The sequence below is a fragment of the Esox lucius genome, chromosome 17 (genome assembly GCF_011004845.1).
Source record: "Esox lucius isolate fEsoLuc1 chromosome 17, fEsoLuc1.pri, whole genome shotgun sequence".
NCBI classification, from domain to species: Eukaryota; Metazoa; Chordata; class Actinopteri; order Esociformes; family Esocidae; genus Esox; species Esox lucius.
Window position 1 is genome coordinate 33,763,554 of NC_047585.1, and position 19,195 is coordinate 33,782,748.

Here is a 19,195-nt window from a genome sequence, read left to right on the forward strand (position 1 = left end):
CATTTAATTGGCTTGGAAATGTAGTAGAACATCCTCTTTATCTTAACAAATTCATCTATTTGAAACATGGATTTTGGGGAATTTCAAGATGCATCTGTTGTTGGTTCATCATTTGGCCCACATGTGGGTGCAATGGGCATAGCTAGTTGTACATATTAAAGCCAAGTAAACAGAAATATGGACGCCTGTCATTAGAAGTTATCATAGCGATATCATTCTGTTAAGTATAATTTACACCGAAACAACCAAAAATTCAGCCCCGCCTATTTTAGGCAACTGGAAGCGTGACCCGCAGAGAGAACGTAAAGGGAGAATGATATTGAATGCTCTCTCGACTCAATTACTAACGTCCCGCGATATATTCTCACGGTGATGCACTGACAGGATTGCGTGCGTGTTTGAGCGTTTATTTCGACTGTGGAAGGAGAGTGCAAATATTTGGCGAAATAACTGAACATTAAATAAAACTAAGTTAATAATTGAAGACTTTTTGTAACACTACATATCAGGCACGTAAACTCAGCTTGCACTAACGGTAGGAAAACAATGAAGTTGCCGGATAACGCACTTGCACTGTTGACCTGAAGACCGTCTATAACCTCAACTATTTGACACGCGTATGTGATGGAAGAAGTATTTAGTCTTGTTTTACACTAACACATTTCTATCTCCTGACTAAGCTATGCGTGCGTTTACCAATTTTGTTGACTTGAGCTGAGAAGATTTGCATCGGAGATTTACCTTGACACACAATCTTCATCATGATGAATCGGGCTTTCTGGGATGCAATCTTTCTTATTACCGGTGAGTTGAAAACAATTATAAATTAAAGCAGCAAACGATGTCAGGGCAGAGCTATTTCATCATGGACTCATTTTAACGTCTTTTGATGAAGTTATTTGGTTTTGTTAATAGCTGCTAGGAAAGAAAACGCCTGCGAGGTTTTTGAAAAAAATGTTACATGTATTAATTTAAAAAAGTAAATTTACTACACGCCTTAAAGTTAGCGTTAGTGCTCCCACGTCCTAATCTCATTTGGATTATATCAGGGGGGTGGGGGAGTAGTTCCTTGGCTGGATGCAAACAGTTTATAGGATCTGTGCAAATCTCCTATAGACTACTAAGTGTATTTTTTATTTTATTTGGAAGATTGTTCCTCTCTGATATAAAGGATAAGGCCCAAATATTCAAACAGTTTCTATATGTTAAAACCAACCTGGTTTAAGGGGATTACGTAAATCGTATACATAGCTATACTTGTGACAACCGAGTTCGTATCATATGTAACATTATGTTATGGTACATGAAGGAAAAAAAAGCCTATTCGATGCGTCATAATCCCCACAAAACCGATACATTTCCATTTATTCACTCTACGAAAAATGACTGGCTAAATATTGTTGAACATTTTAAAGTCTCTGTCCTATTGGTAATTAAAACTACACCAATAAATCTTGTTTGAAGTGGATATAACAATACCCTATGGAAGAAATGAATGGTGTAATAAGGGGAAAAACGCTTTTCAATTTCTGCTGTTTTTATGGGGATTGTCACTTATACCATTTTAGTTGATTACAATAAACTACTGAAACATCTTACAAATTTACAACAATATGTTATTAATTACATTAAAATGAACTATATGTAGTCTTTTTTAATACAACCCGTTTCCAAAAAGTTGGGACGCTGCTTAAAATGTAAAAAAAAAAAAAAAAAACAGGATGCAAAGATGTGCAAATAATTTAAACCCTGTTTTCAATAGAAAATAGTACGAAGACAATATATCAAATGTTGAAACTGAGACATTGTATTGTTTCTTGAAAAATATATGCCCACATTGAATTTGTTGCCAGCAACACGTTTCAAAAAACAAATCATGGTGGAATATCACAGAACTAATTGGGTCAATTGGCAACAGGTGAGTAACATGGTTGGGTAGTAAAAGATCATTCCAGAAAGGATGGGTCTGTGAGAAGTGAGGATGGGGAGGGGCTCAGAAAAACATTTTGTGAACACAATAGTTGCAGCATCCACAAATACAAGTTGAAACTTTACCATGCAAGGAAAAATATATAAACAAGATACAGAACTGCAGCTGCCTTCTCTGGGTTCATTTAAGATGGACTGAGGCAAAGAGGAAAACTCGCCTGTGGTCTGACAAATCAAAATGTGAAATTATTTTTGGGAATCATGGAGGCCATGTCCTCAGGACTAAAAAAGGAGAGGGACCATCCGGCTAATCAGCACACAGTTCAAAAGCCAGTGTATGTGATGGTATGGGGGTGCATTAGTACACATGGCATGGCATTAATGCCATATCAGGGAGACAATGCCATACCACATTATGCACCACATTCTGCACTTTTACAACAGCATGGCTCTGTAGTAAAAGTGTCTGGGTGCTAAAATGGCCTGTCTGCAATCCAGACCTGTCTCCCATTGAAAACATTTGGCGTGTTATGAAACAAAAAAGATAAAAAAGGAGAACCTGAACTGTTGAGCAGCTGAAATCCTAAATCAAGCTAGAATGGTAAAACATTTCACTTTCAGAACTACAGCAATTGGTTTCCTAAGTTCACTCACTCTGTAAGTTTCAAACGCTTACAAAGTAATGTTAAAAGAAGCGATGCAAAACAGTGGTAAACATGCCCCTGTCCCAACTTCTTTGAAATATGTTGCTTGGGTCAAATTCAAAATGGGCATGTATTTTTCAACATTTGGTAGGATAAATGATTTGCACATTGTTGCATTCTAAATTATGTGGAACTTGGACTAGTGTGAAACCGGGTCTCATGGGGTAGACAACATTGTGTACGTACACCAGAGACATTATTAATTAGCATAATTTCTTGTTTTGATAGGTTTCATTACATTAGAATGAGCTACATGTATGATGCATCAAAAAATTCAGCAAAACAAATTGCATTTAATATGAATTTTCAGAAATGTATCATGTTCAGAATTAGCTAAAATATACAGCATACTACGAATTTGGTTTGAAACCAAATTATTGTTGCTGCAGTATACTTGTATTACACATGCAGAATACATTCTATTTAGTGGCCCTTAAAGGTTAGGCATTACAGTACTGAGATTAGGGTTATGGTTATGAAACAAGGAAAAATAAATTCCTCTTTCCCCTGCATTTGAATGTGGCAAGTTTGGTGACTGCTCTATTTAAATGCAAATGAGGTCATCACTGCCCCAAATGCCAAGCCTAGACCCTAATGTAACGTATGATGTACAGATTTGACTCTCAAAGATATGTGTGCTATCTTATTCTCCTGAGACCAGCCTGGTTAAAACGGTGTGTTTGTTACAAAAGGGTGCTTGGTTTTAATGCTAGTGGTTGAAATGCGTTTTTCAGAACTAAGAATAACTTAAAGTTTGTAGTGGTTTTATGACATAGCTGCAGAAAGTTAACAATATTGGTTCAATATATCAGCATGTTTGGTTGTGCTTGAAGTCTTGACCATAGCATCTTTGCATGAAGGAAACTCTGCTTATTCAAAAGTATAATTAAAAGTTGAATTCATTACTGTTTTAAAGGTCAAAAAATGTATTAATCTTTTTTTTACTATTAATTAAAATCACCAGAGGCCCACGATAATTTACACAGTGACACTATGCAAGTCAACTCAACGTCTATTAATTTTCAACCAGGGGTGAGGTGTTGGAAAAAGTTCCAGACACACATGTCAAGTTGTATTTTACGCAAATCATGAGTGGCGAATGTGTCTTGATAACCAATTGAGAGTTGTTGTTGGTGTCCTGCTAGAATGTTTTCTGTTTTATCAAACAAATTTAAGTTTTGTCATGTTTACAAGTGGATGAGTTAATCATTGTTGTTATGGGCATCCCATAATTGTATGATGTGAGCCTTTAATGTACATGGACATTACACAAATAATGCTCTGTATTTAAGTGTCCAACATTGTTGGTGTCCCTGGTGGTTTTCGTACAATAACATTTAGTAAACATTGCATGTCCGTTTGCTATTCATGACAGAAATTGGGAGTTGTCTATGAACTCAATATTGGGAAATACTTTCCCTACAGAATTAAGTGGGAAAGCATTTCATTCTGTGTCAATAAGGTAGTTTTCAGTGAAAGGAAAGCGTTGTGTATGTTGTCTAAGGTAGGCAAATGTTTGGTAGAAAGCAACGTCATTAGGTAGCCAAGTCAGTCAATAAATATTGATGTGAAATTTCTTCCTAAATTGTAGTCCCACCAATCTTAGACAAGATATTATTACTAATAATTTTGTCTTTTAGAGATGGTATGGTTTTGATGCCTCTGTAATACACTGTCAAATCTTCATCAGCATCTATCAGTTGGGCATCATCTATAAAACGTTGTGACGAAATAAGCCACCCATGAATAAAATGTAGAACTGAACACGTCTTGATTCTACAATTTCTGTATTTGTGCTAGTGTTTGTTTCCATGAAATGGTATGTTCTAAATCATAATCTAGTTAAGCGTGCATAAAAAAAGATCATAGTGACACCAGAATAACACCAGCTCATCACTCTGTGACATTTAAAAAAAAAATGTATTCTCTACTGCATGCTTTATTGAGGTAGTAGAAACACCACTGAAATAGTGTGACTCATCTTTACTATGGCTATTTTGTTAATATTTTAGGCTTTTCCTCAACCAGTTCTCACATTACACATTTTATTTACACGAAAAGATCCTAGATCCTTTTTTTTATCATAGATGCAATTACATTTCAGTCACACCTGACATGATTTTTAATTCATACATAATTTACTGTTTTACATTATGATGGGGGATTTTGTTCATTTGAATTCTCTATACCTAATTCTCTATACCTTATTGACCTAGCACTCCACTAGGCTATCAGCCATCCTTTTAGGTTTCCCAAATACATTCTACATTTTAATGTAGATGAAACAACGATTGTGATAGTGTAAGAAACAAGGATGTTCGGTCTACCACCGTTTGTTTTATGTAGCGTGCGTCTTCTGCTAGTGCAGACCTATTCATAGGTTTCTAATGGCCTCATCCTTTTAGCAGGATACATTTGACCCTGCTACTGTTATTGGCTGGTCAGTCACTCTGGCTGTGGGTGCGACCCAAATTGTGCCCTATTCCCTGGTTCACTGGTCAAATGTGGTGCACTGTGTAAAGAATAGGACACTATTTGGGATGCAACCTGCCTTAATACAGTATTCATTTGCTCTTTCGTTCTCAAGCTTTGTACCTTGTCACGCTCACTGTGTCCTTAAGAATATCACTGTGATGTCACCCAGCAACTGAATGGTGAAATGAAATTGTTCTCTTCATCACCAACTGAGACTGATTTACCTTTGTGCTGTACTGGTTTCTCTGTTATATGAGTAGCGTTTTCATTTCAGTAAAACATTTTCCATTTGTGAATATAGGTGTATAGTTATGTCACTGGCAGCTTTGGTAGTGTGTTTTTGCCTCCACACACAATGAGGAGGATGGTTTAAGAGGGAAGGAAATTCTTCCAGGATCACAGTTGGTGAACTACACCAAGTTAGTTGAATCTTGGGGTTACTGAGTTCCCTCAATTGTTAGGTTAGACAAAAATAATGTTTTTGGTCCACCAACTCCAGAGGTGGATTTGGTGTAAAATGGGGATGGTCAAGCAGAATAGGATGTACTTTCCACTTGGGTATGCTGGTGGATTTGTTATGTGGAGCTGTATTGCTTCCAAAGTACCTGGGAACCATTTTAGGATACAAGGGATCATGGACTTAATCAAGCACCAGGAGATTTTAGAACCAAATCTGGTTGCCTCTGCCACATGGCTAAAACTGGATCTCCATTGAGTCTTCCAGCAGAGTCATCCAAGCCTTCCTCCAGATTCACTCACACACAGCTCACTGATCGCAGAATCACGCTTTTGCCATAGTGATTAATGTCCCCTGAACTAAACCCCATTGAAAACCTGTGGGGTGAGCTGAATAGGAGAATCCACAAGCAAAGACCAAGGACTCAGATCCCAATCTAAACCCTATCCCATATTCACTTGCTTGGAGTGCCCTCCATGGTCACATGTTGCTGATGATACTTAGGTGACTTCTAAAGAGTGGTTAGAGGTTTAACAAACACAATAACTTGCTCCTTGGGGGTTTCAGGCTGACTATTTTGTAAAAGCACTTTGTGACAACTGCTTATGTAGAAAGAGCTTTATAAATATAAAATGTGATTACATTTGATTGAGTAATTTGGGACTATACCTATCTAATAGTTTGGCCATTTATTTAAATGTGGTGTTAGACATGTGCTATAGATATACTGAAGCGCCACACTGAGATCTTTGCTACTTTTAGAGTTATGATCCAAGTAAGTGATAAGTATTGGATTAAATGGATTAAAAATGGTCACCCTCTGCTGGTCATTTGCAGGATGTGCGTATTGCTGGCTGGGATTGATTGCCTGCCATGTCAGTTTGTCTATTTAAAATATAATTGGTAAATCAAAATGTGAAATTATACATTATAAATGTATTCATAATTATGCTTTTAAAAAACATTTAGAAAATATGTCAAATCGTCTCCAAATGATGTTTTTTATATTTGGAATTTCAGATGTGTGAAAATCCAACTTTTGGGCGGGGGGGATGGTTTGTGTGGAATTATTCACTCAGCGCTTTCATTGCCATTCACTGATGTTGAGATATCAGATAATCTCATCTCTCATTGGGTGTTTCATATTCTAATTGTGTGATCTTTCTCCAAGAACTCTATATTTAGACTATCCCGCTTAATCCCATTACAGACCCGTTGTAGTGTGTCCATCCTTTCATCCTATTGTCAGTCTTGGGCTACGTAACGAAATCTCATGAGGAGCGTGTCACAATGAGAAATGGGAGAGTTGTATGAGAGTTTTGAGCACAGTACATGCCTCAGGATTCAATTCACAATGAGCCCAATGCAAAAAATTAAGGGTGTAATTAAAGGAGAAATTCAAATGTTTGTTCTGAAATCTAGGGATTTGTGCGTGCAGCAGTTGAGGCCTGGCCGCATTTGTTTCCACAATCCGAATGTATTTTCATGGGGTACGGTACATTAGGTAACCTATGTATTAAATATATTTGAATAAAATTGCATTACCTGAATCCCAGTACAACGAATCCTGAGCAAATTCAGGATCAAAGTCAAAATCCTTTAAAATGTTGTGCGTTACATCATTCTAGAAAATATCCTGCCAATGTTTTTAATGGCCAAGTTGATTTGTTAGGCCAAAATGTTTTTCATAGTTCAATTCTTATTTTATTTAATATTTTACAATTTGGATCAAAACCCTGTTTGGGTGTCAAACCAGGTTATTGGAGCCAACTAAACTTTATTCTTCATAAGTTGATGCAGTTGCGTTTGAGATTTTTATCAGCTTATTGAAAATGTTTGTGCAGTTCAATTTGAGATTTGTGAGGAAGCATTGCTTTTAATTGCATATGTTATGAACTGCCACTCGTACTGAAATTAATCTTTAAGTAATCTAGTCATACAGATAGTTTCAGCATTCAGATCCATTCTACATGTTGTTATGGATTTAATTTATAATTGAGTAAAACATGTTTTTCCATCAATCTTACACATGACTCCATAATGACAATGTGAAAACACATTGTTTTTAGAAATGTGTGAAAATGTACTGAAAATGTCTTATATAAATGTTCTTACACTTGGTTCACTAAAGCAACTAGTCTTCTTGGGTACACCTTTACCAACTGTACACACCTGGATTTACATTTGAGATCCTGTCACTCAATCAGATTGGATAGAGTGTCTGTGTACTGCGAACATCAGGTCCGCCCATAGATGTTCAGTTGGGTTGAAGTCCAGACATTTTTCGCTGGGACATTCACAGATTTGTCCTGAAGCCAGTCCAGCATTATCTTGGCTGTATGCTTTGGGTTCTTGTTGTTATGGAATATGTATTATCCTACTACCATGCTCTATTGCAGGGGTGTCAAACCGGTTCCACGGAGGGCCGAGTGTCTGCAGGTCTTTGGGTTTTCCTTTAAATTGGTTCCCAGGTCAGACCTGAACAACCAGGTGGGGGTAGAAATTAACCAATTAGTGAACTAATTAATCAATCAGGTACAAGGTGAGAGCGAAAACCTGCAGACACTCGGCCCTCCGTGGAACCGGTTTGACACCTGTGCTCTATTGTAAGAATTGTATTAAACAGATGATTACAGGTACCTTGTTTTTGCTAGCTCTTGACATCCGGGCATTAATGTTTGGATTTTGGTCTAATCAGAATAGATTCTGTTCTCATGTTCTCAGTCCTTTCACTCACGTCTTCTGCGTAGCCACTCTACCACAAAGGCCTTGGATGCTAAAAGAAAATGGGAACTCAGTTTGTACCAAAGCACAAGTTGGGTATAGCCAAGTCAACAGTTTGGAATGTTCTGGAAAAACAAAGAAACCACTCGTGTCTTCAACAGTCGGCCACAACCAAGTCGGCCAAAGAAAACAACAGCAGTTGATGAGGGAATACTAGAGCTGTGAAAAACAACCCTAAAATTAATTGCACATCTACATATTGCACTGGTAATATATACCTAATACTTGTACATTTTCTGCCCTGTATTTGCACTTCTGGTTAGATGCTAATTGCATTTCGTTGTACTGTTTAATGTCGATAAAGTTTAATTTAATCTAAAAAATTACTGTGAAATCAATCTCCTAAAGGCTGGAGTGATAGTGTCACAATGCACAGTTCACTGAAAACTTCGGTATAAGAATTACAGACCTTTGATCATTGCCAAAAAACATGATGTCCAGAAGATTAGAATTTGTTGACAAGGTCAGCCAGTATAGTTTTGGAGCATTATTTTGAGCAGATGAAACAAAGGTGAACCCTTATCAAAGTGATGGGATGGCAAAAGTGTGAAGAAAAAAAAGAACTCATCACCATTAGTCAGAAAATCATAAATCAAATTAAGTTGTTCTTTAAAAAGTTAGTCACCTCTTTGTTTATATACTTAGACTCCCAAAAAACTTTGTCTATTTCATACTCATAAGCTTCCTATATGCTTTATTTCTCCAACATGCTAATATTTCAAAGCCAACCCATTTCCCAGATTTTGTTTCTGTGTAAAGTAACCAGACCATGATTCTACTTAATGTAATATCATACCTCATGGAGGTATACAGATGTACACTTTCAAATATGTTTTTAACACTCGATGTGGATCCAGGAGATGGATGTCTGCCTTGGCCAGTGAAAGTACGAATCTTTATTTTTAGGTGGCAAATTAGTGCGGACATAATTCATGCCTTCTTTTAGGATTTAGGTGGGAGATTAGTATTTCCCACATATTTGATTAGTTCTAAGAGCAAGTCATTTGAAGACGTGTCTTTGACTTAGTCCCCAGATGAAAGCGTCAAATTCTAGTGGGACCTTCATTAGTTTCCTTCTCTGATCAGGATTGATATTGTCACTAATGTAAGCAATTTGTCCTCTGTTTTTCCCGCAGGGTCCCTCTTTACCTATGGAACGGGGCATGATAATTCTACAGTTTCTACTAATTCTACTATGACAACCACGTCTCCTGTGACTACTACCATTACCACTATGCATGTTACTACCTCTTCTACTACCACTGCAAGTACTTCAACTGCCTCTAAAACCACCATTCCAATTAAAAGTAAGTGAGCGCGTGCGTACGCGTGTGCGCGTGCGTACATGTGGGGACCAGAATCCCTCAAACCGTGTAGTGTGTTTTTTTCAGGTGACTGACTGTCCAAATGTGAATGCCTTTCTAAAACGTATTTTCTTGGTGCTCCAGAGAATCTGTCACCTCTTTAGGCTCATTGACTGGTACCATTGTCAATTCATGGCTTTTCTGGTGAAGAGTCAAATGGCAATTAACTGTTTTAATTTCTACATAAAGTAGAATGTAGCCAGGCTTGCAGGATGCCAAGCAATGATAGAACCCCTCACCCCCACAAATAAACCCAATTTTCTGCTGTCATTTTCTGTGAGGCGCCATGTAAAATCAAGAAATATCCTAATGGTTAATTTCCATTCCTCCTAAATGTTATCCTCAACTGAATGCCAAAATCACACAAAGAAAGAGATGGCTGACATTCCAAATGCCATCCTATTCCCTATTTATTGTAATACTTTTAAATACAGCCCTATGGGCCCTTTTCAAAAGTTGTAGGGAATAGGGTGTGGTTTGGGATTCTGAAGACAGGGGCTAAGGGGTAGTTTGTGCAGATGCATCAAGGATGAACAGACAGCTTTATACTGGCTCTAAAAGAGAGAGAGGAGAAGGGACAATGCATGTAGGCTGGAATCCAACCAGCCATTTACCAATGGAATGGAGAGTGTGACGGTTGGCTGTAATGCAGCCGTCTGTCTGTTCATCCACTTTCTCACTCCCTCTGAATGCCACATTGTGACATCTGTTTTGGCCGCTGAGAAAAGATACTTAGACTTTTGTTTGGGCCAGGCCGGTTGGAATTTTGGAATTTGCAACTCGGTATAGTTTGAGCAAAAAATCTGTCCAAGACTGTAATTTGAAGTCCTGACCTCTTCAGCTCGTCCCAATGTTAATTTATTCTTAAGAGATCCATTCTGTTATTGTACCAGCATTCATTCATGATAAACTTTTTACTTTATGTGAGGGGAAGCGTGAAGGGAGTGGAGCAGTCTAAAAAGATAATTGTGATGGCCCTTCCCTCCTTCATCCTTGTTTTCTATATTTCTCTTTAAAAAGCTCAATAGGGGTTTCAAAGAGGCAATACCTTATAAAATTTTGGCATTTTTATGCTTTATTGGACAGACTGTGGGGATATTTTTTAAATTTTTTATAAAGGGACAGTGGGCTGAATTCAAACCCAAGCGGCTGTGGTCCACCTGAGACTGCTATACAACTCTGGAGCCCAGAAGGAAGGTTATGATCCTCTCAAATGTATTTGAAGAGGTATTTGGCAATACTGGAGGAATTATGAATCCAAAAGCAAGTAACCTTTTCAGACAATGTTATGAAATGAAAAGGGTGAGGATTAATTCATGGCTTCAGGATATTCTTTCTTTAGACCTTTGATGGCGTGATGGTCAGAACTGCACATTTTAGAGTGGCCTTTTATTGTGGCCAGCCTAAGGCACACCTGTGCAATAATCATGCTGTCTAATCAGCCTCTTGATATGCCACACTTGTGAGGTGGATGGATTATCTCGCTCACTATCACTGTTTTGAGAGAAATGGGCCTTTTGTGTACATAAAAGGCTTAGATTGTTGGGGAAATGGGGGCAAAAACAAGTGTTGCGTTTATACTTATGTATATAAGTATGTCCTCCATAGTATAGTCCCACTATGTTAGACTGGATCAGTTTGAGCAAATTGAGGTACAGAATCTCTAATCTTAATCTTATTTTCAGTAGTTCTTTGGCATGTAAGGTGGTTAGTAAATCAGCAATTCATCGCTGCCACAGGAACTTTCACTCTAGGTCCTGTGGCCATTTTTAAAACGTCCCCTAAAATGCAATTTGTTTTCCATTAGAGTTTGTGGCGGCAGCTGTTCGATCACACTTCGATGACTGTCCGGACTCCCACAACCACTTTTGTTTCCATGGAACCTGTCGTTTCCTTATTCTGGAGGAGACGCCTGCTTGTGTGTAAGTTTCAACAGTCTTTGTCTCTCTTCTTCATGCAGCCACATTTTTAATAGGCCTGGGTTGTAATTTTCAACAATGATTGAGGGTTTGGTGGGTCCGCTAGAGCTCCGTTTCACTGATTTGCTGCAGTTTGTGGAGCTCATTGTTGAATGATACGAATTACACTGGCTTATGGAATTAGAGAGTGTCAGTTCACTTTTCACTGACTGAGCTGAGGAGAGTAGAAAATTCCCTCCAGGTTTAAGCTCTTCAATCTAAGTAGCAAATCTGTTGTAGCAAATGCTTGAAATCCTTTATAGTGTGTTCATAATACAAAGGGAATTGTGTAATTGTTTGTATTTTTTTTTACTTTCACAAAATGTTTCTTGGCAATTTCATGATATCTAGCGTTATTAAGTCCCTGCAGCAACTCAAAGCGAACTCAGGAAAGTCAATATCAAGATGATTCTGCCGTAGCATTTCCAAAGCTGTTTTGGTACTCTCTCAACCTGGAAGTCTCATCAGAATCCTAATGCGCCGGAAGGAAAGCACTCTCTGGCCTTCTGCATTGAGTTCACCAGCACCCAAGCCACCACATTACATTGCTAGAGTGTGAGCAGGGAAATTTGATTAATACTGGCCAATTGCACTGCCTTCCACGGGATCCATGGCCTTCCAATGACTTGGCTAACTGTGAGGCAGTGACTTTCATGGGCCCTGTGGGATTTGTTTATTCTCTGAAGCAGAATTGTTTTGCAGACAGAATTTCCCTACTAACTATTATTCCTGAAGTGTGTAGGCCTCCTAACTACAGTGGATATAAAAAGTCTACACATCCCGGTTAAAATGCCAGGTTGTTGTGATGTAAAAGAATGAGACAAATCATGTCAGAACTTTTTCCACTCTTAATATGACCTATAATGTACAATTCAGTTGAAAAACTAATCTTCGAGGGGGAAAAATGAAAAATAAAAACCTTACAATAACCTGATTACATAAGGGTGCACACCCTCTTAACTGGGGATGTGGCTGTGTTCAGAATCACATTCAAACTCATGTTAAATAGAAGTCATTACACAGCTGCCATAATTTAAAGGGACTCTGATTAATCACAAAGTTCAGCAGATATAGTAGTTTTTTTGTAGTTGCATCTCAGAGGAAAAGCCATGCTCCGCAGAGAGCTTCCAAAGCATCAGAGGGATCTCATTGTTGAAAGATATCAGTCAGGAGAATGGTACAAAATAAATTCTAAAGCATTAGATATTCCATGGACCACAGTGAAGACACTCATCAAGTGGAGAAAATATGGCACAATAGAGACATTACCAAGAACTGGACGTCCCTCCAAAATTGATAAAAAGACTAGAAGAACTGGTCAGGGTGGCTTCCAAGAGGCTTCCAGATTAAAGGAACTGCAGGAATTTCTGGAAGGTACGTGACAACAATCTCCCGTATTCTTCATATGAATTTCTTACAAAGAAAAACATCAAGTCCCCCAAAAGCACGTGGGAAAATGTGTTATGGTCTGATGAAACCAAGGTTAAACTTTTTGGCCATAATTCCAAAAGGTACGTTTGGCACAAAAACAACACTGCACATCACCCAAAGAACACCATACTCGCAGCATGGTGGTGGCAGCATCATGCTATGGAGCTGTTTTTCTTCAGCTGGAACCGGGGCCTTAGTCAGGGTGGAGGGAATTATGAACAGTTTTGTCACAAAACCTTCAGGCGTCCATTAGAAAGATGAAGAGGAAGTTCACCTTTCAGCATGACAACGACCCAAAGCACACATCCAAATCCACAAAAGCATGGCTACACCAGAAGAAGATTAATGTTTTGGAATGGCCCAGCCAGAGCCCAGACCTGAATCCAATTGAACATCTGTGGGGTGATCTGAAGAAGGGAAGTGCACAGGAGCTGTTCTTGCAATCTGACAGATTTGGAGTGCTTTTGCAAAGAAGAGTGGGCAAATATTGCCATGTCAAGATGTGCCATGCTAATACTCCTACCCAAAAAGACTGAGTGCTTTAATAAAATCAAAAGGTGCTTAAACAGTGTTAGTTTAAGGATGTGCACATTTATGCAACCAGGCTATTGAGTTTTTTGGGGAGCTTCCATAGGGATGACATATAACAGTGGTTCCTCCTTTACAAATAGTCAAATGTGGGTTTGTTAAACCGGATCAAGGAAAGTTCATTCTGCTGTTTAATTTTTTTTTTCTCTGTGTTTGACAGGTGTCACCAAGGTTTTGTAGGAATGCGTTGTGAGCATGCTGATCTGCTAGCCGTGGTGGCTACTAATCACAGGAAACAGACAGTCGCCACCGTGCTAGTTCTGTGCGTGATTGGCTGTGTCTTGACAATGCTGCTCTGCACACTTTTACAGTAAGTGCAAAAAGTTGACTCTCCACAAGACAAGAACTACTTTCTTGTAGGTTTTCACTCTAACCCCACATATCTAGGCTCAGTTTATCAACCAGCCAATTATTATAATCAAGTGTGCTAAATCAAAGTTACAGAGAAAATGTACAGGTCAGTAGCACTCCAGGAGACTACTGCTGTTATAAATCCCCAAATGAACTTACTTGATCCATTTACTGAAATAACATGAAGTCTAAACATTGCACTACAATTCTCCTCAGTGAGCAATCCACCAGACAACCGCAGTGTCACTCTGACACTGACCATTTACACACCCATTACTCAGTCCTAAATATTTGTCACATTACATTGCAATAAAGTTTGACCTGAAATCATCCAAAACTGTACAATAATGAGTTTCTTCTCTCTCTACCAGTTGCCTGTGGAGTCGGGACGGTTTTGTGCGGAGGCACGGACTTCACTGTGCCCCAGACAAAAAAGGCAGTATGATGTGCCAAGGAGCCTACTGTCACTCTGTCACTGGTACTTACTTCAACTTACGCTTCACCATAACTAGTTTGCAGTTTTTTTTCTTTTCACATTGAAAATTATACTTTACTTTTAGTCTACATAATCCTAATTGCCCCATTTCCAACATTCCCCTGTTTGGACAACAAGGCAACAGTAAAAAAAATTTACCCCATGAATGACCCCAAATCCTCCGTATCTACTACAGAGGTTTTAATTATGATTATTACTAGGAGGTATTTTCTAATCCATTGGAGAGGGTAGGATCCCGGGAGGTTTATTGGAATACTGTGTCCTATCTGCTTTCTCTGAGCATGTAGGCCCCATTTTGTTAGAGCCTTGTTATATTAGAGGCTCATGCTATTGAATCAACGGCATGCGAACAATTGAGGTGTTGCTGACATTCATATACTCTGTCCTAGCTTTGACACTAAGTACTTTTTCTAGCCCTAACATAGGGTTATGAGAACGCTATGCTGAGATCATAAATTTAAGCACAATATACTTTTCAAAACAGTGGTCTCCAGATATATTAGTTATAGTGTATCTTTTAGTAGTGGTGGTCCAACAAAATGTAGCCCTTCACATTATCACACTTAGGATGCAATATCAGTCACAACCTGAACTACCTCACTAGACACTTGAAACACTCATTCTGTATACAGTTCTTTTCTCTTACTCAGCAGTGTCATTCTATGGGTCTATTCGATGGTTATGCAAAACCAGAAACAATATTTCCCTAACGTCCGCACCCTCATGTAAGTTCCATTCCACATGTAGAAAAAATTTACAATCCATAATAAATTTTAGACCCTTAGCTACTTTTTTAATTTAAAGGTTCTTTCTATTTCTATTTTTTGCCTCGGTTAGATCACGTCCGTTATTCACAAGGTACAAACTGGGTTGTTTTATTGTGGTTTTAGAGGTCTAGATTAGAGAACGTGGTTCTGTTTGGTGGGATAGTGCATGTCATTGTAGTCTGTACCCAAGGTTCCACTAAACTCCTGGTTTTTGGAAACTGATCCTCCATTCAAAATGGCGAACAAACAATTCTCAAGGAATCTTCGCCAAACCTCGGTGTGCATGAAGTAGAGTAGATTGACTTTGAACTTGACTTCTGAGGTAAATTTAAACCATTTCCTTATTGAACTGCTATACAAAATGGGTTTATATTTCTGAAAACATTTCTTCCAATTCTATTTTTCCTGTAGTTGTTTGAAAGGAAAAACTCCAGCTGGGAATGCCAGGGATTTTTCAAATGGACTGCCTTCTGTCCATTCAACACTATAGCCTTCTGGGAGTCACCGTGGATTTTACCCAAGGTGGGCATTAGACAGCTGTCTAATAACATCCTCATAAGACCAAGATGGCAACGGAGGAGAGACCACTTGGATCTCTTACTAGATCAAAGGAGGACCATTTTATTTGAGAGTTTAATTTCATATTTAATGGCATATTTTCCGCTGACTGGGATTTCCAGAACCTCTGCCTACTTGGAATGTTTGGAACGCGCTACTCTTAGAACGCATGGAGAAAAAAGATGGAACTGATGACTGTCAGGGCAACTTGGTCACTGTAAAAATAATGAAGCCGATGACATGTCCAGGGACATAGCACATGCTGGACAAAAGAGGCAAATATTTTGGACAACTTTGCATCCTGTGGGAAGGTTGCAGTAGTAAAGCAACCATTTGTTTCTTATTCTCCCTTTTTTGTCTTTTAAAAGGCTAAACACAATATTAATTTCTATTCATCTTACTTAAAATGCACAGAGATTTTTAAGGTGGAGCTAGAGTTTTAGTTTCCGTTTTTAAGCAATGATTTTCGTACACCTTAACTGACAAAAATGGGAGATTCACATGCTACTGGGACTAACTTTTCAACCCTAGCTTGGATTGAGGACTTAAGGTGGGACTTGGATGTATACATGGAACAGATTGTTTAGATTGTTTAAATACTTGTAATATAGTAGATTTAGAGAGATTTACAGACTCCAAAACGTTGCCAACCTGTAGTGTTAATTAAATCTGGCTTTCTACCACTATGGCATCATTCCTGATATGCCAGCATTTCTGTGTGCAACTCTGATATGGTTATTGTTGTTTTTGGTTAGTGATGGCCATTCGAGGCTTCCATTACTCTTTTTCTAGCAGCAGGATATTATGCTTGAAGCGATAACTCTGATTTTCTTTTTCAATAAAAGCAATCATTGAAATCTATAAGGCAATATAGTTAACAATTCAGTCTGTACGTTTTATGTTTAATGTTCGTCCCAGTGTTATTTTTGTCTGTTCTTTTTCACAGACTAGATGAACTATATTGCCTTATAAATTTCAATTTATAAGGCATTAACTCAGATTTTCTTTAATGTGATAAAGATAATCCGAGCTAGTGCTGCTAGCATAATATCCTGCTGCTAAAATAACGCTAATGAAGCCTCGAATGGCCATCAATAGCCATCATTTTTGGTACATTCTTTTTCATTCCTGCTCAAAATCTACACTACATTTTCCTCTGCCTCACAGGTTTCTAATGAGTAATTCACTAATGCCCAAGAGACTTGTTTCTAACACTTGTTTTCCGGAGCATGCATGTTAGGGACTACAATGTATGCATGATGTTCTTCTCATAACGTTTAGCGGACTTGCACTTAATAATACCGTCAGGTTTCTTTGGGGAGGGGGTACACTTCATAGCAAGCTTGCTCGCTATTTAAAAGCACACTTCTGCACTAAGGTTGGGGTCACTTCACGTGTGAGATGCCAAATACATCTGCAAATCGTACGTATCTAATTGAAGCACCGTTATACAGAACGACGCTTGGATAAGCCTCAGTTCTATAGAGCACCTCCACCTATGCAATCATACAAATGAGAAATGTATTAAAAAGACCTAGTTTTTGATCCCATCGTACCCCACAACTATGCACAAGACACATGTTTTAGCTTGGAATTGTTTTTAAGTCAACATTTTGGTGCATAATGTTAATTTAAAAAAAAAGAACCACATTTTTACAGAGTGATAAAACCAAACTTTACAGATTTGGTACGATAGGTGTCTAAATAAATATGGTAGATGTACAGAGCTAAAATGTATGAATAACAATTTTGTATAGTTCTTTTGAGGGGAAAAATAAATCTAGTAATTGGGTTATGGAAAAGAAAGTAGGATGGAGAACGGATATGTATTACTTATGCATGTGTGTAATTCAGACATTTTGCCTATGCTTCTTATATCATACGTCTACAACATTTCATTAGATGTACAGGAAACCATGTTAAACTACAAATATGGCTGTATTTTAATGCTTGGCACTTTCAAGTGTTTGCATATTGTGCTAGAGATTGTAAAATAGAAACAAAGGAAAAGGTATACAGGGGAAGGGGTGAAAGACTTGACAAATTCTGTCCGTTGTGGTGTGACTATATTGTTTACAAACCTCAAGATGTCAGTTTCGTCTCCCAATGAGGTATTACATGTTTTTTTTCTTTTCACCACAACTTGTCATTAACTGGAAATGTATAATATGAAATTTCAAGCAACAATGTCTGTGAGTAGATTAGTGGCAGTGGCCGTGTAATTAACACCTACTGAACAATGTAAAGTTGAGAACTGTATGAATGAAATATAATCCGTGTACTCTCACAATGTTTGACTTTGAACGGAATAATGATGAACTGTGAAGTACTTGCTGTAGAATTATTGTTAGTAATTTCAGACTTGACACTTAATTATTCAACCTCTTACGTTTTCATCAACAGTGGTACTTTGCCGTTTATTCTTGTCTGAGCTAACCAGTGTATAATTGTATGTGTATGTATGTAATGTATGTATGTGTATTTTTGTTTCTTTTTCAATGAAACCTAACATCTGCAAGAATAGCCGTCTCCATGCTGTTTACTGTTGCACGCTCACAGTTCCTTACTACCGAACAAAGGTTAGAGGTTGAAGGTGGAGACGCTATGTGATTGGTGTGAAAGCAGTGTAAACCAGGACCTTGATTTAGGACCCATTTTGATCCACACTTGACTTTTGCTCCCAGAGATCTCTTCCATATTATTTCCATTGTGTGCCTGTATTCACAAATCTTTCATTTCTACAAACATAATCGAATAACGGCAGTTATCCTCTTTATTCAACTGTTTTTCAAAAAAAAAAAAAAAAATAGTTATACGGAATATCTTAAGGAATGAATGTGAACAGAAAAACAACTTTAACCTGAGGCACAACTGTACAAAGGGCTTTGGTCTTGAGTGCTTCTTTAGCTGAGGGAAGAAAGGGTTTTTATCAGTATTTACCTTCTTGGCTATTTGTTTTCTTGCCCTATTTGAGTGAGTGTAGAATAGATTAGAGGGGAGGACACACTATGCCTGCTCTTGTGAAAACACATTTGTATTTCCTTTTCTGTTGCAAGAGTCTGCTTCACCTCTTCCTCTTGTTTCTGTCCTTTCCTCAGCTCTCCCTCATGTGCTTCATTTTGTTTCTCAATCCCATTATGTTGACAACTGGATTTGTGTAGAGCCGATTAGAGCCGTCTGGCTGAGCTACTAAAGCCAGCTTTGAATCTAGAAGCTCTTCTGGGGCATCCCTCCCTATAAATTCACAAAAGGCTTACTGTGTGATGAAGAGGAAGGATGGATAGAAAGAGGGGAAGGATCAGAGAGGGAAAACGTGAAAAACCAAAAGTGAAG

At 38.2% G+C, this 19,195-nt stretch overlaps 1 protein-coding gene across 2 annotated transcripts; it reads left to right on the forward strand.

The window, feature by feature from the left end:
• Positions 1-319: 319 nt before the first annotated feature.
• Positions 320-16,674, forward strand: tgfa (transforming growth factor, alpha). 2 transcript variants are annotated; one of them, XM_034287119.1, is made up of 8 exons: positions 320-804; positions 9,486-9,656; positions 11,521-11,635; positions 13,851-14,000; positions 14,413-14,519; positions 15,188-15,262; positions 15,375-15,395; positions 15,716-16,674. In XM_034287119.1, exons 1-8 carry the CDS (start codon positions 762-764, stop codon positions 15,721-15,723), a joined length of 690 nt encoding a protein of 229 aa, XP_034143010.1. In that variant the 5' UTR covers positions 320-761; the 3' UTR covers positions 15,724-16,674. The 2 variants fall into 2 exon arrangements, with proteins under 2 accessions (XP_034143010.1, XP_010879350.2); XM_010881048.3 differs by lacking the exons at positions 15,188-15,262; positions 15,375-15,395.
• The last annotated feature ends 2,521 nt before the right edge of the window (positions 16,675-19,195 follow it).